At 52.1% G+C, this 20633-nt stretch overlaps 1 protein-coding gene and 2 long non-coding RNA genes across 11 annotated transcripts in view; 2 read left to right on the forward strand and 1 right to left on the reverse strand.

The window, feature by feature from the left end:
- Positions 1-5388, reverse strand: part of SAMD11 (sterile alpha motif domain containing 11) — a 104347-nt gene extending 98959 nt beyond the window's left edge. For 2 of the 8 annotated variants that reach the window (XM_071575520.1, XM_071575517.1), the window contains exons 1-2: positions 4495-5388; positions 2961-3052 (exon numbers count right to left, since the gene is read on the reverse strand). In XM_071575520.1, coding sequence (XP_071431621.1) covers positions 2961-3052; positions 4495-5290 — 888 coding nt within the window. In that variant the 5' untranslated portion in view covers positions 5291-5388. Of the gene's footprint in view, positions 1-2960; positions 3053-3521; positions 3717-3814; positions 3843-4494 lie in introns of those variants that run through there. The other 6 variants (XM_071575519.1, XM_071575518.1, XM_071575521.1 and 3 more) reach the window with 6 other exon arrangements.
- On the forward strand, positions 4352-8822 carry LOC139681827 (uncharacterized). Of its 2 annotated transcripts, none has more exons than XR_011699565.1 (3): positions 4352-4732; positions 7550-7637; positions 8640-8822. It is a non-coding gene; the product is annotated as an uncharacterized lncRNA (long non-coding RNA). The 2 variants fall into 2 exon arrangements; XR_011699566.1 differs by lacking the exon at positions 8640-8822 and adding an exon at positions 8080-8510.
- A 9017-nt stretch (positions 8823-17839) lies between these two features.
- LOC139682014 (uncharacterized) lies at positions 17840-20141 on the forward strand. Its single transcript, XR_011699583.1, has 3 exons — positions 17840-17895; positions 18735-18905; positions 19555-20141. It is a non-coding gene; the product is annotated as an uncharacterized lncRNA (long non-coding RNA).
- The last annotated feature ends 492 nt before the right edge of the window (positions 20142-20633 follow it).

A 20633-nucleotide genomic window follows, 5' to 3' on the forward strand; every position in this document is an offset into this window, starting at 1 on the left:
GCAAACGCTTGCAGGAATGGCCCCAGACCTGTGCCATTCCTCCCCTCCAGATCTTAAAAACCTCTGTTTAAAGGCCGGGGCACAAACCACAGGGGCAAACACCGTTTCCCCCATCCCTGCCCATCCTCCCAGCTCGCAGGGGGGTGCCCTCCGCATCCCCCGTGACTCGGCGCGCCCCGAAGCGACCCTGCCCGCATCCCCCCCGCCTTTTCCCCGCGGATGGATGGATGGATGGATGGATGGATGGATGGATGGATGGATGGATGGATGCCTAGGCGGGGGCGGCCGCGGCCCGGGGGAAGGAGGCGCCAGCGCTGCCGGCGCGACGCGGCTGCTCCGCTCCCCCCGCGCGGCCCGAGCCTCGCAGGAAACCGGCGGTCGGTGGCGGAGCGGGGCCGGCGCCGGCCCCTGTCTCTGTCTGGCTGCAGCTGCAGCAAACGAGCTGCGACGGGGCGGCGGGGGGCGGGCGCCGCTCCCCCGGCACCGCCGGCACCGCCCGCCCCGCGGTCGGGGGGGGACGCGGCGCCAGCCCCGCACGGGGGGGTTCACCCCGGCCCGCCTGCCCTGCGGAGACCCCGCGCTGCGGGTGAGCAGCTCAACCCCCGCGGGAGGATGTGCCCGGCTGCGCTGGGGCACGAGGCGGTTTCCTTTCCGGATCCCGGCCCCCAAACTGACCCAGGGCTCTGAGCCATCGATGCTGTAATTAAAGCCCCGGCGTTCCCGCCCAGCTGGACCGAGTGGCGGGGGATGCTCTAGGATACGCTGGGTGGCACTTTTCCCAAAGGAAGAGCCGGGCTGAGCGCTTGGGGCGCTTCCTTTGCGGTGAGCAGATGGGGAGAGCTGCAGACGCCTACAAGCAGCTGGGCTTGCCCCCCTTCCAAAGACAGTGCTTGAGTTCTCCTGGTCTATTCCCGCTGTCCAAGCACTGATTTCGGATCAGCGGAACCAGCTGCAGGCAGGAGCAGCTCCCCATCTCCGCATCTCCAGGGGATAACACAGTAGCACAAGGACCAGGCATTGCAAGTCTCTACTGACCGACACAGTAAAATACAAAGAATTTCTACATCTGAGGAGAATCAGCCCTTTGATCTCGGTGGTGCTTGAATGGGTGATCACTAAATGGGGAAAGATAAACTGTGCCCGGTTTTTAATCCTCCTCCTTGTGTGACTGTTTTGGGTGTGTAGTACACATAGCTACGACAAGGCACTACCAAAGATTTCAGGTTCAATGTGGAATGGTCCTTTAGTCAGATGTGTTCTAATTACAGCACAGAAAGTGCAGTGAACACTGACAAAGAGTTCTGATGTACATCCTCACTGGGGTTTGGCCTTCCTGTGCAAATTCTGACATCAAACCCCCCTTCCAGCTGGGGAAACAGTGGGAGGCAAGTCCAGAAAGATTTATTCTCCTTTCCCAAAACTATACCAACCTCTTTTTTCTTCTATCTGAACCTCTCAAATTCAGCTCTCCAAGTCCACCAGATACTTGTTTCATGCAGAGCTGCCTTCCCATCTGGAAATTCACATATCCCTCCACAACTATTAAAAATGCTGCTGCTACAAAAACATGGTGTGTCCTTTGGGCTACCAATTAATACAACTTGGTACTCAAAAAGTGACCAGTAGACGGTGTCACCTGGCCAGACACTTCTCAACACCATCGTAACTGTAGCACATCCCTTTGGTCTGCAGATTGTTGGCTCTGATCAGCACAACTGGTAACTAAAGCACATGCAGAACCCAAACCTGGAAGAAGGGGATCACATCACATCACACCTTGCCCCATAAACTCAGGGGGAACTTGGAAGAGCCAAGTTTCAGTCTATCTGGTTTAAAACACCACAGCAATGCTGCAACACAACTGGTACTCGTGAGTCGATGGGCATGCACTGCTGCTCACAACACAGAGGCAAGACATCTTCACATTGATTTATGTAATTCTGATTATTGTTCTGAGCCCTTCCCATGGGAATGTGGATATAACCAAGCATGCACACAGACACTACACAGGAATGATACAAACTCACAATTCTATCTGTTGTGCTCAATCATAAAGACACTGCATGTGGACACAGATGGTCCACTTGATCCCAAAGAAGCAATAATAAAAAAAAGGTTGATTTCAGTGCATAAAAGTACATAAATTTCCAGCTTTCTGTTTCCACAGTGCTACTGGCAATGTTTAAAGTCATGGTTGTTCTTTCAGACCCAGACCTGCTTTAGTTCCCCAAACCAACAGCTTTGTCATCCCAGTTGGATGTTATTGTACTTCATGGTAAATTTTATACACGATGAACTGTTTTAAAGCCTTACTTTACTATTTCAGTAGCTTTTTATTTATAGCATCAACATCTTTTCCATGAAAATGTTGATGAGAGATTTTGAAAGCCTTGGAATAAAGGCAAGACAGCAAAATACAGAAAGAAGATCTGTAAAAGCTGTAACTGATCTGTGGCATGAATGTTGTTCAAGTTGTAAGCATTTAAGATGAGCTTGTTCCTCGGGACGCTCATCTAACCAAATTCACTGATGGTTTGTAAACTGTGGCTGTTCTAACACGTGGGTGCAATTACAATTCCCTTTCTCTTTATTTAGCCATTTTTACACCTCAGCACAATGCACAGAAATGAAGGGGTGGGAATAAGGAAGAGGCTCCTGAATGATTTGCCTTTGCATATAAACAGCTCCCCCTGAAAACCAAAAAAATCACACTGTGTGCTGCTTCCTTTAGGTCGAACACTACTCTTCCCATCTGCTCTGCTTCCAAGCTCCTCTCCTGCTCGCCTCTACCCAGACAGCAGGAACCCTCCCAGTGCAAGGCGGGCTCTGGCAGACTCGATGCCCCTCAGAGATCATGGTTACATGATCACAGAAGCAAAGGGATTTTTGTTTTTAAGGAAAGGAGGCAGAGGAGAGGGAAGATGTCTTAACCAAAGCACATAGTTTAACAATAATCTTACCACTGGAGACGAAATTCGACACCCAGGGCAATCACAGATTGGAGGATGTACCTGTAAGATTCCTTTGGACATAAGAGTCTTCAAACTTTTCCCTATATGCAGAGGAGAGAAGAAAAAGCAGAAGAAGAAGAAGAAGGATCAGCACGTTTGTAAAAGGAAAGTATTAAGGGAAAGAGGGGAAATGGCCGGGGGGAGGAGGGGGGGATGTGCACGCGTCTCCTTCTCTATAAACACCCCTCCCCTTGCCTGTCTACAGCACCCACCCCCGCCTGCCCCTTCAGCCAACTTTCTCCCCCGCAGGTACCCGCGGAGAGAAGCCCCGGCGCAGCCGCTGCCTGGCCTTGGTGCCAGCGCTCCCGCAGCCAGGAGAGGCGAGGCAGGAGGAGCCCCCGCAGCCCGGCGGAGCCGCGGCAGGAGAAGCCCCGGCAGAGCCGAACCCCCGCAGGCTCCGCTCTGCCCACGCCCCCGCACCAGCCGGGGCACGGCCGGGCGAGCGGGGCAGCCCCCGCGGCGCCTCCCCGCTGCTCCTCCGTGCACTGCGCCTCGCTCCTCCTGACTCACCCCAGAGGAATTGAGCTTTCCCGAAGGCAGCAGGAGCCCCAGTAATAAAAGAAGCGGGAGCGATGCGCAGAGCACCGGCAATTAGCGCGGCGGCCCCGAAGCGATGCCCCTGCGCTGTGGCGATCAATAACCCAGGCGAGGTGTCAGTCACCTCCTAATCGCTTCTCAGCCCCCAGGGCTGACACCTCCAGCTCTCTCAGCTCATTATGTGCCGCAGCGGCTCCGCTGCCCCCACCCGTCCCCGCTGCTCCCCCCCGGGCCCGCCGCTCCTCCGCCGGGGCCCCGCTCTCCACCTGCCGCCCGCACCAGCAGCTCCGCCGCGGTGCCCGGACTGCGGCGCCGGCTCGGGCGGGCGGGCGGGGAGGGGAGGGAGGCAGGGCAGGCGCCCGTCAGCAGCCGCCGGCGCCGCGGAGGTCCCGCACCACCCAGCTGCGAGGGGAACACCCCCTCCGCCCCGCCCGCCGCCCCGCCGGTGCCTGGCCGGGCTGCGCTGCCGCTCCCCGCGGCGCCGGCTCTGCCCGACACCGCCGCCGTCACCGCCGGGGGCTCGCAGGGGCGGGCGACCACCCCCGCGGGGCGAACCGCCGAGCCCGCACCCCGCCATCCGCCTGGTGTTCAAACCTCCGCCCGCGCGAAACGAAAGTTCTCTCCAGCAGACAGGAGGCCCCCCCAAACTCGACCCTCAACCTTCCTTCCCCACCTCACCACCACCCCTAAAAAAACACACAACTATTCACAAATCGTTCGGAAAACTTGGCCGGTACCGGGGCGCGGGGATGGGGCACAGCGGGGCCGGGGGTGCGCGGGGGCGGGGGACACGGCCGCAGGGGATCAGGGCTCGGCTCGCACCGTGCCAACGCTAATAGGCGGTAAGCTCGCCCTTGGATCCCGCTCCCCGACCACGGGGGCGAGAGGATGCTGAGGAAGAGCGGAGCGGCGCGGGGACCCCGCACACGCCGAGCGGTGCCTTTACCTTTGTGCCTGATGCTGCGCTTCCAGTCCTTGGCCGTCTCCCTGCCGCTGACAAACTGGAACTCGTTGGGGGTGAGCCACTCTCCCCGGTACCGGATAGAGGGTCCTTTGCTCCCCTGGCACAACTTATTGATGTAGAGCAGCGCCTTGTTCTCCCCGCACTCCACCTCGATGCAAGGCTCTCCGTTGTCAAAGAAGGGCTGGAAATCCGGGATGGAGGAAAACCTCTCCAGCATCAGGTCCTCGGGGAGGTGGTGGGGGTGGTGCGGGTGGTGCGGGTGGGGGTGGTGGGTCTCGTGGAAACCCAGGTACGCGCGGTGGGCAAAGATCTGGTCGTAAGCCGGCGGGTGCGGGGTGACCACCGGAATGGCAGCGGCGGCCAGAGGGGCGAGATAGTCAGGTAAGGTTTCCATGGGCTGGTTAAAAGCTGCCAGGGCCATCTCTTCCCTGTCAAGTCGCTCCTTCTTGATAGCAGGCATGGTGCTGCCGCGCTCCCCGTGCGCCCTCGTCTCTCCAAAGCACAGTGGCTCTAATGTCTCCGGTTCAACTTGCCCCCGCTCTGGCTGGAGTTTGGATGAAATGCGCCAGCAGCAGCAGCAGCAGCAACACAAGCACCTTTGGCGCTCGGGTGCCGGAGGTGGCTGGTATCCCCCGGAGCAGCCCGCTAACAAATCTCCTGGGCTGGCTCCCCAGCAGAGCTGTCTGGGATCCCTCTCCCACGGAGAGGCTAATGTACCGTAGACCCGGGAGCTGCCGTGTGGCTCGCAGATCTGCCCCTCCGGACTAATACCTGACATCTCGGAGAGGTCTCTGCTGCCGTAGACATTATTTTGGTTTAAAAAAAAAAAAAAAGCTTATTGATTCCCCTAGATCGACCCACCTTCTCACCAGGCTGGAGGGTTCCCCGCCGCCCAGCCAACCCCCCTTTCACCCTCCCCTCCGCCGCTTCCTTTAAACTGACACCTGGTTTATTTATTTATATGCAATAATTAAAATTAAACGCTGCGCCCCCGCCGCCGCTCCGCGACCCCTCCCCGCCCCGCCGGCGCCCGCCGGGAGGACGGAGCCCCGGCCGGTGCCGGCGCTGCCCGCGGGGCTCCAGACACCCGGGCGGCGGCGGCGAACTTTCCCCGGGGCCGCCCACCTTCACCTGCGCGGTGCACACTCGCCCCGCTCCCACCGAAGCCTTTTATGATGAGCCCCGCGAGTTGGTTATTTAATTTCCACTCCTGCACGAAATTTTAAGAAACGCGGGGTTACATTCCGTATCTCGCTGTATATACACACACACACACACATATATATATATATCTACACACGCACAGCCACACAGACATCTCCAGTGCCATCCCCGCCAGCTCTGCGCTCCTCGCGTCGCTGCCCCCAGCCCCAAACGCCGCGCTGGGCTGCGCTGCCGGGGCGGGCCCCCCCTCCCCGAGCCGGGACAGACACGTATTGATCTGTGCTCAGAAGTCACCGCACAGTTCGGAGACTCTGACCAAACAAGATTTCCCTTCGCCGCCGCCGCCGCCGCTTCTCTAACTTGGCCCATTTAAACAGCAGAGGCGCTTGGAAGCGCCGCGCCGGCGGCAGCCAAGGGGGTGAGCGACGGACGGCAGAACCAGCGCCGGCTGCCGCCAGCCCGGGGCCACCCGGGGCTCCCCTGGCCTCGGAGGGGACACGGACACCCTCCCGGGTGCTGCCCGTCCCTCCGCACTCCCGGGTGCCCTCCCATGCAGGACTAACCGCCGCTCGCCCGCCCGGTGGGACCGGCTGTACCTTGGGAAGCCAGGCTGCAGCCTTCTCTTTCCCATGGAGGGATGGAGAAAGGCTTAGGAGACACGGTGTAAGTTTGGTTTCCATCACAAGCTGTGGCGGACGTGGCACAAGGTCCATGTGAAACTGCCCCGAGAGGACGCCGAGGCCCAAAATTAAGTTGTGTGGTTGTTATGGAGATTTGTCACAGTGACAAGATGGAGCTCCCCACCTAAGTAGGATCGACTGGACAGGGAGAATCCTACCTAGAAGGGAAATGAAAATAAATTATCCCTTTAAAGGCAGGACAAGAAATATGGCCTGCAAGTCTTACCAGATGGCAAAACAGAGTTCTGTGTGAGCTCTGCCTCAGAGTTCCCAGAACAACAGAAGTTCTCAGCTTTGTCCCAAGCTGTGTCTCATGACACATTCTTACAGGGGGAGGTGGTGGCCAGTTGAATTTGCCTTCCAGACAGCGAGAAATGGATTTGCTTTGTGCCAACCAGCCATTGGCACAGTTGGCAGGGTAGTTCTGGAGCAGTAGCTGCCCCTGCCTATTCAGGCACCATTTCCCAGATGATCTCCAAGCACTTACAGACCAGAAGAACCACCTGGGTAATTTTCTGTGCCCCCTCCAGCTCTCAGATAACACGTAAGCCACTCTTTGTCCAAAAAGTCCACAAGTGGACCATTTGTGGGACAAAGTTACTGCTTCTTACCAGTGAAGGCAGAGAAACTGCCTCTCTGGGCTGTGACAGATCTGGGAATGGAATCTAAACCCCAAACCTCAGTTTTCTCTGGGCACTACTTGACCAATCCTTGTTTCTTGCCTATTTATTCTCAAGAAATGCAGACTCTGGGATCCATCCTTGCTTCTTGCTGTAGTGAAGGAGGCAGATACACATACCCATCAAACCCTCTCATTTAGGCTTTCAGGCTTAGGCTCTTATTCTTAATGCTTCTGATTGCTCAAGATTACAGGGGAAAAATCACTTTCTATTATCACCTAATGAACCAAGGAAAATGCTTGGAAGAGGCTCTGGGAGACACAGATATTCTCTGTTAAAGTAAGAGGATTCTGGATGAAGGTCAGATGAGAACTTCTCACTCTTACATGCCCAGAAACCTTCAAGTCTGGCACACCTAAAATTGTACTGGACTCTGCAAAGCCTTGAGATCTACTTCAGGGTTCCCTTGACTCCATCTTCTTTGTAACTTGGCTTCATGGGCCTGATTTCTTTTCACTTTTTACAGGGGAGTGGGTATTTTTTCTCAAAGCCTTCCTTTTTTTTTTTTTACAGCCACAAGAGTTACTGTTCTTCACCTCCATTCCTAATGGCATCTTCACCTCCAAGTGTAGAGAGAGCTTGGCCACAGCCTTCTCCAAAGGCAAGTCTCCATGCTCCCTCCAGGAGTGGCCACAGGAGAGCAGGACAAGGATGCCCTTCATCCTGCAGGAACACCCTTCTCACACACAGGGGTTCTGGCAGAACTCTGTGAAGTTTGGAGGGGGTTCATGAGGCACAGATTCAGACTGACCCCATGAGCCTCTCACAAGCCTAACTAGTCCTCCCTGTAATAAAGAGCAAGAGCTCTGTCTGGATGTGTGAGTTCAGCAGCAGAAGCCTGAAGTTGTTCAGCTCCAGTCTCTTAATAGTAGAGTTTTGGGGATTAGTGTAAACAGATTCACCACTGGAGAGCAGATCAGAGAGCAGTAAGCAAATCCATGCACAGGTGCTTGGAGGGAGAGCCAGGTATGCTTTGCAGATTCCACACTGAGGGACTGGAGCAGGTTTTCATCACTGTGTTTTCTTGTTGTGTGTTTCCACAGCACCCAGCAAAGTGAAAACATGAATCTCAATTTGCTCACAGAGGCACCAGCACAGTAAACACAGTAACCAGTGATCATTTTCCAGCGTTTGGTTCTCCACCTCTGGAATACATCATGTTGGGTTGAAACAAAATGTGGATCTTTTATTTTTCTCAGGTCAAATGTGTCAATAACTGCAAAGAGTTACCTGTGCTGTAAAGTGTTTTCCAGGTTGAGATAATGCTTCAAGCACAGGTCTTAAACTTAAGAGAGAAAGATTTTCCTCTCTATTCTGTCACCATTTTCATGGGCAAATTACTTATAATAATCCTCCACTATTCAACCCATAAAAGAAGGGAAAACTTCCTAAATGTAACTTGTAATTTATATGTGTTTCAGTAAACCTCGGAGTTTCTAACTGAGATCAAAGGTCCTTTGAGCCAAGTGTTTTAAAAACTCATTGCAGATGCAGGCCCTGCCCCTTTACAGGAAAGACAGGTTGTGGCTGGGAGGAGACACCCAGGTACCTGTGAAAGACCAGCCTGAGTTCACAAGCTGATCCAGAGCTTCTGTCTTTGCAGGAATCAGGCACAGATGCCACATGTGCCATCTCTGGCATCACTGTGCCTCTGCCTGGACTAAGCTAAATGAAGGTCCAACATTCTGCCAGCACAGCTGCACCTTCAGCTCTGGCCCTGCTGACCTTGTCACAGCAGGTCTGGAGAATGAGTTTCTCACAGTCCAAAGCAAAGTTCTGTCCTGCACACTGGAAGACTTCAGATAATAAACCAGGTCTTTCAACAATTGGGGTAGTATCCAGTGAATGGTGTTGTTTCCCCCCCAAAGAAGTTGGGGTGTTCAGCCTTTTAAGACTGCAAGTTAACAGCTCCTCTCCCCACTTCCCTATTTTTCCACAGAATTCCCTGGCACTATCACACTAGTGAGGAAAAGCAACAGTCCTCTCCCTACCAAGTCACTGTGCCTATAAAACACAGGCAAGGAGACCAAAGAGCCACACCACCCCCTCCTGAGCCATCCACACCCACCTTCCTCAGCCTCTCCCACAGTCTCAGGGGACATCAGGGCTGTCTGACAGCCAGGATTCACTGCTCTTTGTCTTTTATTCCTTGCCAGGTGCAGGCCAGCTCTGTGCTCTCTGCCTCCAGTCCCCAGCCCTGCTGCCGGAGTCACGCTCAGCAGGACTGGGATTGGAGGTAATAGTAGCCTGAGGCCAGACTGCTTCATTAGGAGAGAGATTTTGACAGCCCAGCAGCAAGAGCAACAGCAGGGAGGGCACAGGTGGGTGTTCAGGGGAGGAGGGTTGGGAAGGAGGGCACTGGGGAAAGGGCTTTGCCTCTGAGAAAATGCTTTCTGGGAAACTGCTGGGCTGTACCCTCGTTAATCCACTGATGGCAAACACTGCCTTTTATTGCAGGGCAAACAGAGCATCGTGGAACTGAGGGGGTTTCTGCTTTTCTAGAAGGCAGTGCCATGGTAGCTTGGGCTTACACACAAACCAGAGCTGTGAAGTGCATCTCTGCCTAATGCAGGCATTTTATTTGTCTGCTTCCAGGAGAGTGGCCTGGGACAGTCAGTGGGGGCTTAGGAAACCTTCTCCTTATCAAACCATTTTCACAAAATGCCTCTTCCAAATCACCTTCCCTGCCAGTTGCCTGTACAGCTGTGTGACCAGTCTAAGATCAGAACTCAAAAAACAGAGGAACTAAATGTCCCTTGGGGAGGAGTGAAGGAAGTTTTATTTGGGAGACATGGACTCCAATTCTAAAGTAGCTGCTCCATTCTCCTAAATAATGAATAACTTCCCATGCAGGGAACACACTGTTCTCTCTGAGCTGGTGCAGGGGTTAAGCTGTGCTGTCACCTGGCCTGTGGCTCAGAGACCTTTGTATGCTGCTACACACACTCTCTACAAGAAGTAGTTTAAATTAAAAGGCCACAAACCTATTTCCAAAACCAATGGCAGCTTTTTACTGACCAATCTTCAGTGTCTCATCTGCCATAACACAGCACAAGATTGCCCTTCTCTTCAAACGTTTTGGAAAACAAGTTTAGTTACACTCAAGTGATGCCTCCATGATGTAAAAAAAAAATCACAGAAATCACCAATGGAATAAGCCTTCAGTATCAAAGCTGTTAAAGTAACTGTTCTCTGACACTTCACTGCCAAGGCAAGGGCTGCCTTCTTTGCAGCTCCAGTCACTGGGCAGCTCCCCTGTCCTTCTCTCTGCATTAACTACACTTCTTTGGGTGTACTGCAATTAAAAATGCATCTTTCTCCCTTGTCTGGTCATCTCTCCTCAGGTTATTTATTGCTAGTCTGTAACTGTAGTGAAAGAAGTGAGATATCAGAGTTGTAATGCAGAAGAAAGCATCCTCCAGGCTCTCCTTTTTCCTAAAGCCTTTGTGCTACTCTGCCCCACTGCTAAGAAAAACTCCCTGTATGAAGAGATGCTGAAATGATGGTCAGATTGTATTCATCTAAAGCTTGGCTGGGTCCCAACACTCCTTCCTACTCCACTTCCCCAACTTCCTGCCTGCCTTTCCTCCTACAATCATAGTAACAAACAGACACACTGAGAAAGTATCCAAGAATAGATCTGTGGCTGGAATCTATTGCTGGGTTACAACAATGAAAAATTAGTGACCATTGAAAGGCAGATAACGTGAGGTGTCCCCTCCTAACATCAAACAGTGCCACTGAACAAGGTAAGCCGTGGGTGTCTCCCTGAACTCACAGGTTTACACAAATGTGTCCACAGAGCACCTTTCTGAGGTGAGACAGAGGAACCTTGTTAACCAAACCCTTGGAAGTGAAGTGTCACAAGAGTCTGGAGTGCAATCAAGGTGTGACTGCTCAACACAGGCTAGGAAGGTCAAATTAAAGACTAGGTAGAACCTGCCTTGACCAATTTAGGATGTGCTGGAGTGCACACCACCTGAGCTGGTTTAGACAGGTTAGAGCCAATGTGTTCTAAAGTCTTGAAATCACTGATATCTCTGCAGAGAGGTTTCATATTGTTCTAATTCTCCTCCTTTCTAGAAACTGGTCTAGTGTAGACAATGCCCTGGTAATGCTGAGATTAACACACAACACCTCTGCACTGGCACCCCTGCACCCCACTGGGAGGCTGGGCAAATTCCAGCAGGAATTTTCCTTAGCAATTATTATAGCAATGAGAAGCTTTATGTATAGACAGGCCCTACTCAGGGCTGTGTCTGTACTGCAGTTTCAGACACAATCAATGTCCACCTGCTGTAGCTCAATGTTAGTAAATACACTCGAGCCCTGAGGAGACATCCCATGGGAGCTGCACCAACATGGACCTGTGTTTCTGCAGGGAATTCTCACTGAAGTTCTTGCTGTTCATTCCATGGGAGCTGCACCAACATGGACCTGTGTTTCTGCAGGGGATTCTCACTGAAGTTCTTGCTGTTCATTCCATGGGAGCTGCACCAACATGGACCTGTGTTCCTGCAGGGAATTCTCACTGAAGTTCTTGCTGCTCATCCCATGGGAGCTGCACCAACATGGACCTGTGTTTCTGCAGGGGATTCTCACTGAAGTTCTTGCTGCTTTCCCTGTTCTCGCTGTGCTTTCCCAGCAGTGATTTCATGGTCAGTGCCAGTCCAGGAAGGCCTCACACCTTCAGCATCACAGTGACCCAAACTCTTACATGATCCCTTCTACATGTATATCATATTTGAATCAGACATTCCCAAGGACATCCCTACAGTCCAGGCATGAGCAGTGAACTCATGGACATGAACAGGAACAACTTTCTACTCGCTCCTCCCTCGTGCCTCCATCATTCTGAGGAACAGCTGGGGCAGGACCACATGAAGGCAAGGCTTGTTTGGGTTTGGTTTAGTTTTCTTTTAAGTCTTCCATTCCTATAAAAACAGACTCATTCATGTAAACTTGTTGCCATGACTACACTGCAACAGAAACTTAGATAAGAGGTAAGAAAGAGACAACAAAAACAAAACAAAGGGAATTTCAAAAAATGTGTAAACAGTAATTTACATAGTTTTATCTTCTCGTGGTGATTTGAGTTTCTTGGAGAAGAGCAGCTTTTCTGCTCCTTCATAGCCAGTGCAATGTGCCTGTGGACAGAGAAGCTGCTGCTGCAACTATTTACCTCTGAGTTTTATTTGTTTGTCAGATTTCTAGGCTTGAACTTTTCTACATGTGGAGTCAGGCACTTCTTCTTCTGCCTATTTTGCTTTACTCTGTGACTGCAGCAATGGAAGTGCCTTCAGATTCAGGTCCTTCACTCACAAACCAGAGCAAACATCTCTGTAAGACAGAGCTGGGAAGCACAACCCCTCAGGTGCTCCTCAGTCATTTCATCTCATACTATAGATTTCCAGAGCTCTGCTTTTCTCAAGTTCAATAACTCAATCACTGAGCAAAACCAGGTAATTGTGAACCATAACACACCACAAGTGGCAAATGCAGAAATGCCAGAGCAAGCAGTTCACAAGTAATTTTAATGCCTGATGCCTAAAATTGTTCATCTAAACTCTTTGACAAATACTTACAAATAACTATTTTGTTCACAGCAGGAGAGAAGGGTTTTGTTTGTGATACATCTTCCTTGCCTTATCCAAAACTACTCTGTATCCAGACACAGCACAAGCAATTTCCCCTCCCTGTTCACACTCAGGGCACACACATGCACATGGATGAGTTGTCAGCACACACCTGGACACCTCCTGTGCACTCTGTCACAGAGTTTAAAGCAAGAGAAAAGGACAAAAAGGCATTTTGAGCACTGCACTGCTCCTTTCATGTGCTGTGTGTAGCCCAGAGTTATCCATAGCTGGGGATAAAACCATGGGAACAGCTCCAGCCCTGCAGCAACTGCCACAGCAGTGGTGACAGCCTGGCACTGAGGGTCAGCCATTGTCACACACAGAGCTGTGCCCTCAGAAAACAGGATCTGGGTAAACAAGAGAGCTATTTTTTCTTTGGTTTGTGCCCCGAGAAAGACGGGAAGAATTAAAATATCCAACTGAGGTTCTGTGCACATCAGTGGGCAGGAGATGCTGCTGGAGAGTTTGGCTTTATGGGAGCAGTTTGAGGCTCTGCCATTGCAGCCATGTGGAGCTCCCAGCTCAGCCCAGCACACCAACAGATGTGCCAACAGCTGAAGGGGCAAAACCCGGGTTCCAACACACAGCTCATTTCTGACTAACCAGGAAAGACCTGGAAGGAAGTTGGGGCCAATTGCTGAGGATGAGCAGTGGAGGAGAGAGATTTTTTTTTAAGTTCCTGTCTTCCCTTTTAAGTGCATCAAGCACACAGACATTCCCCCCACGTGCTCTGCACCCAGGAGCAGTGCTGCCATCAGCCAGAAACCACTGCAGTGGCTTAAAGCTGCACTGACCCCAAAACAACAAAGTCTAATCCTTTGTAAATATCCAGAGGACCCTCAAGTCTAGTTCAACCCAGTTTTTAAGGAGTGGTATGGCCACTAATCACAATTACAGCAAAACACTGATTGGGATGCTCATGGGAGCAGCATGGGAAACAAACATTAAATTGTCCTAACAAAGTAACTGAATGCATGTATAAGGATGGTATTGCTTTTAATTAGCCCTGATTTCCAAATAATTATTGCTTGCTTAAAAAAAAATCTTTATGGACCCATGAATTATTGAGTACAAGATTCTCCCCCTCTCTCCTACTGATACCCAAGAGAGCAGACCCAGCATAACTCACCAGGGAATTTGCTGTATTTGACTGCAAGAATGATGCTTATTGTTCCAATGTATTCAGTATTTTTGTTAGAACTCCAAAGATTGTCTCAATTCTTGCTGAGTGAATATGGAAAACAAATCCCAGTCTGGATTAACCTTCAGATCACCACAAACATGTTGCATTTCGTGTGTTTGTACACATGTACACATAAACATACACATTGGCAATGACACCTGTGGCATTTTATACTTAATCAGATTTATCATTTGATTCTTGAAATACAGCCATGCAAATTGAGCCATTTATTTCTCTCTTTATAAAGTTAATGTGACCCTATTAGTGTCAAATTTGAGAGGTTCAGGAAGCAGTGCAAGCCCAGGAAAACAGACTTGTTTAGGGATATTATATCCACATGATTCTGGGCTGAGCCTCCCGTTCTTTCTCTTCCCTTCCTCCAAAAAAACCCCATAGAACCAGCCCCAAATTTCAGTCCCAGAAGCAACAGAGAACCTGTCCTTGGTTATGGAGATTAGCACAGCAATGTGTCTGCTTAACTTTCAGCCTTCCATGTTTGAAATTCCTCAATATTTGCTTTCTGTCATACTCTTTGTGAGGCAGAGCTCCTGTCCAGGGAGTCCAGGAGTGGTGCCTGTGGTGCTTTCACAGACTGTGCACTGGGAACCAGTTTCAGATTCCATCAGTCTCCTTCTGAACTGTAATTCCACACTCTTGGCTCAGGGCTGAGGGTTGTCCTGGGGATATCAGCACTTCAGAGGCATCAGCTTTGGTACCCCTTGCTGAGGATTCTCCTGTGCATTTTAACCTTTACCTCAGAAGGAAACACAACCTTTTACAGAGAACAAAGACTCTCTCTCCCTTTCTGTGCTTTTGTTCTATCTCCTGAGGAGCTGGGGGTGGTGGTTCCCACTCTGCTCTCTGTCAGCAGTCCTGGAAGGGGACACAGCTTTTCCTTCCATCTGGAGCTATCAGCCTTCAGGGTAAGTGTGTAACTGGGTGTTTTAATTCCTAAGGAGATTCTGAAAAGGCTGTCAGAGGGAGTAGCTGGCACATGCCATGGATATGTGTCGCTATGGGCACTGTTATTTCAGATTATAGCTGATTATGGAAAACATGCTGGCCCTTTACTGGCACTAATGCCCAATGCTGTGACATTCCCCAGACTTTTAGAGGAGCAGGGTTTGTCTGAATTGAGAACCTTTACCTCCAAGGTTGTAAAGCTATAACCCCCACTTGGGAAGCTTTTCTGAGAGCACAACTTTTCTGATCTTATTTGCATTATCAGCTGGGGAAAGGCATCATTATTTGGAGTAATAACAGAGGCCATACTGGCAGACCTGCAGTACTGCAACTACACTGGCACTTTTGTTACATTTTAAAGCAGACAGACCTTCTTGCTCAGTGCTGTCATTCTCCATTCTCCTCGTGCTGTGCCATCAGGGAAATTCCTCTGGAAATACTAAGGAAACCTGCAGTGCAGTGAGAGTTTGCAACCAGAGCTCCTGTGAGACCAGGTGTTTCAGGACTGGATTGGTTTCCTCACACAAGATCCAGGAAATATCCTCCCCAGCTGATTTCTGCTAATACCTCGCTCTGTTAATAAACAACTTCTTGCCAAAATAACATCTTTACATCTCAAGTTGGATTGCTTAGGTTGGATTTACTCTGGTGAAAAGATCCACCTGCCAGAATCAGGCTTTCAACTTGTGTATTTGCAATGGCAGATTCAAAGTTCCCTTTCCATTGATGTTCTTTGGGCTTCAGACTTGCTGCTGCTGCAGTAGCTGGCACTAAATGCTACTAAATCAGTAAATCTATTTATTGGAATAGTCATACAGAACTGCAGCAATGAGACACAAACATAATCCAATTCAAACCTCCTCAGAGCAGAAGGAAATAAACATTCAGCTCTGATCTCCATGAAACTTGAGCAAAGAGAGGAAACCTTAAGGATGTACATGGTAAAGAACAGGCCATTCGGGAGACAAGACAAATAAATCTTAGCAGTAACTCACCAGGGACAGGAAGGTGAATGGGATTGTCCAAGGCCCTTGACTCAAGACACATCTTTCCATCAGCTCCCTAAAATGCTCAGCAGCAACATCTGGAACCCCCATCCAATTATAAGATGAAATGCAGGAGGATCAAAGAGAGAGTTTCCCAGCTCTCATGAGAACAAGCTGGAGCGTGGGATAATTAGCAGCTCTGAGTGCTCCCAACCACCTCTCCCTCGTTAGCATTTTCCCTGGCTCCCCTCCTGCATGTGCAGCCAGTCCCCTTTGCCTCCAGAGTACTGAGTTCCCCTCCACGTGTGTCTCTCCTCACCTGCCTGTACCAACAGTTGCCCTGACACTTCCTGGAAGATTTTAGTAGGGATGAGGGGGAGAGAAACAAGATTTCAGGAGCTCTGGGGATCCCAGACATGCAAATAAGCAGGGGGACACTAAGAGGGAAATACAGCTAAATAATAACTAGTATTTCCTTTGCTTCTGTTTTTCCCCTGTGTCCAAGGAGTTCTGACCAGGATGAGAGAGGTGTTATCAACTGTGAGGAGAACATTTGCTTGCTAGTTCCCACTTTTTTTGACCTGGTTAACATACCCTGCAAGCAGCAGAGAAGTTTGAAGTCTCAAAGGCACCTTAACAAACATGGGGATCGAGCTGGCAGGAGCAAGATTGAATGATGAGTTGTTTGTCCTTGCAGAACAAATGTGGGTTGTTTGTCTGTCACTTGGGGGGACCCTGGAGTTGCCTCAGTGGATTGGGTTTGAGTGCCTGTTCTTGCCAGGAGGATCAGCAATCAGCAACTCTCCTCCATCCAAGGGACAGACCAGTCCAGAACGGGTAGAAGGCAAAGCTTAGCCTGGAATCCCCATCACAAACAGGAGCAAGGCCATTTTCCCCACATGCCACAGCAATTCCCACAAATCAGGGCATTTTCTTCTGACAAGTCAACCAACCCATCAGGCCTTTCCCTGATGCCTGTTCCTGTCCCAACACTTAGAGCAGGTTTATGCCACTATTCCAGAGGCACAATCCATGGTCACACTGGCTACTACCAAAGGGAACAAACTGAGTGGGCACACAAGAAATCTGCATGCAAGGAAGCAAAGAGGCTGAAACAAGGGAGAAATGTTAATGAAGGTCTGGAAAGCACTAGGAAATCCGTAGATTAAAGGTATCCTAGGAACATAACACAGCCCGTAACAACAGATAAGGGCAGCCCAGGGACTGCATTCGATTTCATCTTAAAACCCCAACTTTATATACAGTGACTCAACAAAAATACAATAACAGTGAATCTTGTAACTGTGTTGTCCTGTGGATTTTCAGTAACTCTGATCAGAACCAGGGTGGTTGGCAGGAGGCCACAGCTCTGACCCCACTCCCCAGCCCAGGCTGGGCTCTACTCCAGCACGAGGGGACAAGCACACACCCCAGAGCTCTCCAAAGGCTTTCCCAGGCAAACTCTCATTCCTACCATCTGACCTGCAGGTATGACCTAGAGCTGAGGGGAGCTCCAGCCCCAGCCTTTTGCAATCCACCTTCCAGAGCAGCTCTGCCAAACTACAGAGCCTGAGAGGCTGCAGCGCTCATGGAGTGCAGGGAAGGCATCAGCTGCAGCCACCAAGAAGTCAGTAAAACCAAATTCTCCCCAGTGCTTGAGTTCTGAGCTCGTCAGTAAGGATGGGGCGAGCACATTTAGGGTACCAGGAGTTTGAGCTAAGTGATGCTCACTGTCTGTGTGCTCTGCTGTACTGGTGCCTCCCGCCTCCACCAAATCACATCACAACTACAGATACATTAGACTCCCTTTCCTCTAACTCAGCTCCAGCGTGCTTTATAACATCAGCCTTCAGCAAAGCCTTTGCCCCGCTCCGGGAGCCTCCAGTCCCGGCCGGACAGCGGGAGGGCAGCGAGCGGGCACTGATCGGGGCACAGGGCCGGGGCACAGGGACAAGGCACACGCAGCGCTGCCGGCCGGCCCGTCGCTGCTCGGGAACCCCCCGGCCGGGTCCCCGCTCCGCCGCCGCCGCCGCCGCGGGTTGCTGGCAGCGGCCCCGGAGCCGCAGCGCTGCCGCCGGGGAGAGAGAGGTAATAAATAACCCGGGGAGCGCGGCGCGGAGCCCGGCGGGCGGCGCAGACTCTGACCTGAGACAAATACCCACTGGAAAATCATCACCTCCCGCCCCCGGGAGCCTTGGAGCCAGCCCCGGGCCGGCCCCAGGCGGGGGGCGGCAGGAGCCAGGCGGGCCCCGCCGCCCGCCCCGTCTTGTCCCGTCCCAGCCGCGCCGCCGGGGGTGGCGGCAGCGGGGGCGGCCGCGGGGCCGGGCGGGGCCGCCGGAGCGCAGCGGAGCGGAGGGGATGGAGGGATGGAGGGGAGGGAGGGATGGAGGGGAGAGAGGGAGGGCAGGGCAGGGCAGGGCAGGGCGGGGGGAGCCCGCGGGCCCCGGCACCACACACGGATTGAGCATCCCGAGGCTCCTCCGCCGTCGGGATGCGGTGGCTCCGCGCGGCCGGGCTCGCCCGGGGATGGGGGGGATGTCACTGCCCTACCCCAGGATGGAGGGATGTCACAGCCCCTACGCCGGCATGGGGGGGATGTCACTGCCCTACCCCGGGATGGGGGGGATGTCACTGCCCTACCCCGGCATGGGGGGGATGTCACTGCCCTACCCCGGGATGGGGGGGATGTCACTGCCCTACCCCGGCATGGGGGGGATGTCACTGCCCTACCCCGGGATGGGGGGGATGTCACTGACCCTACCCCGGCATGGGGGGGATGTCACTGCCCATACCCCAGGATGGAGGGATGTCACAACCCCTACCCCGGCATGGGGACGATGTCACTGCCCTACCCCGGGTTGGGGAGGATGTCACTGCCCGTACCCTGGGACCTCTGTAGCGACTGACTGTGAGTGTCACTCCCGCAGCCGTCCCGGACTGGAGGGGCTCCTGCACCCGCTCCTCCCGCTGAGCGGAGCTCCCCCGGCCGCGGGGACACCCTGCCCCGCTGGTGCAGATCCACCCTCCTCTCAACTGCTCCAAGAAAAGGCAGCACCCAATTTCCCAGGGGCAGCGAAGAGGAAAAGTGTGTGTGTGAGGTGAGTAGGGGGGGAATGGAGAGATAGATGCTTTATTTTCCGCTCTATGCAATAAAGTGTGATTATAAAGAATATAACAGGGAGCACAGCTTGAATTCCAATTGGTGGAGAGCCCGTTGTTAACCATCAGGGAACTATTTATTCTCTAGCCTTACTGGTGCTCCTTGGTCAATAATGATAAAGGGGGGAAAGGAGAAGAAGTTGAAGCCATTACAAAGCAGCAATCACATTACAGAGAAGCAGCAGCAACAGCCCCCCCAGAATCCATGATTCCCTCAGGTCATGTCTTGTGTGCTCAGACCACTGGCCACTGTCAGTATTTACCCTGCATCATTAACCCACCAAACAGGGGTTTTTTCTTGCCAGAAATGACTGATTTCTCCAGCCTGACGGCAATCATCATTCGGGAGACAGAGCAGCACTCCCCTGCTGCTCAACTATCTCCAGTGATATTTAATAAATAAATAAAATAGCCGGATGCTTGACCAGCTCCTCAGGAAAGGGGGAGACAATGTGTCTATTTATTGTGATTAAATATTTGCTGCTCCCTAATTCTGACACTTGCTCATGGGGCACACGTGTGTGCTTGTCTAAGCCCAGATCAACTCACAAAATGTTATTAATCATTTTTGTTGCTGTTCCACCCCAGACCCAGGACCAGACTGCACAAGGCACTGCACAAAGGACAAGAGACAGTCCCTGTCCCAAACAGCTGCTGATGCACTCCAAGACTCTGCACTTTTCCTGCATTACTGAATTCCACGTGAGCTTTGCCAGTGTTTCAAATAGCACCAGAGTCACTCCAGGCCAGCTCCAGAAACCTCTGGCATCCAAAGTGGATGCCAGATCAAAAAACCCAAACTCAGCGCAGAAACCCAAGCCCAGAGTTTGTTTCCTTTGCTCTGCCACAGGGGAGGTGGTTGTATTTGAAGGGTTTGGTTCACTTGCCTCCTCACTGGCACTGTTCCACCACAGGGGCTCCACAAACCTCACCAGGCTGCACACAGAGCTGAACACCCAGCAAAGGTGGTTTCTGCCCCGTTACAATGCACAGCCCCTGCAGCAAAGGGAGCTGCCTATTGAAACATCATCAAACACACTTTGCACCTCTCACTGCTGGATTCCCAGCCCCAGAATGGCTCTCCCAGGCTTTCCCTGACTCTGCCTTAGACTCATTTTCCCAACAGAGATTATGCCTCGCTGTCTCCATCCCCGTCCCCTAAACCCTGGCCAGTCAGGGAGTGGCAGGGTGGGGCAGTGTTGTCTTTAGGGTTGTCATGGGTTTCCCAGAACACACCAAATCTGCCCCTCCTTGCCATGAGCAACATCAGCTCCGGGAAATCCCTGTTTGCTGCCAGCTTTGCCACCTCCCATGTGCATTCAGGGGAAAGCCCTGGAAGCACAGTGATGGGTGAGGGGCAAGAGAGCAGGAGGTTTAGGGAGTGTGGCTGTGGCAGAGGAGGGGATTTCTGGGGGGCTGAGCCCACACGACATCACAGAGTGGAGAGGAATCAACAGAGAAAGCAAACAAGGGGCATAACAAGGCCAATCACAGTCACCTCAAAGGAAACAGCAACGTTTGCTTAAGGAAAGGCCATGAGTTCCTTATTCATATGGTCCTGTATCTCCCCTCTTTTCTCTCTGTCACCTGCTGTGGCTCCCCAGATACTTAGTCCTGAAGGTCTCATTCTGAGACAGCTCCAGTCTCCTTTACATTTCTTTGAAGAT

The sequence above is a fragment of the Pithys albifrons genome, chromosome 22 (assembly GCF_047495875.1).
Source record: "Pithys albifrons albifrons isolate INPA30051 chromosome 22, PitAlb_v1, whole genome shotgun sequence".
Taxonomy (NCBI): domain Eukaryota; kingdom Metazoa; phylum Chordata; class Aves; order Passeriformes; family Thamnophilidae; genus Pithys; species Pithys albifrons.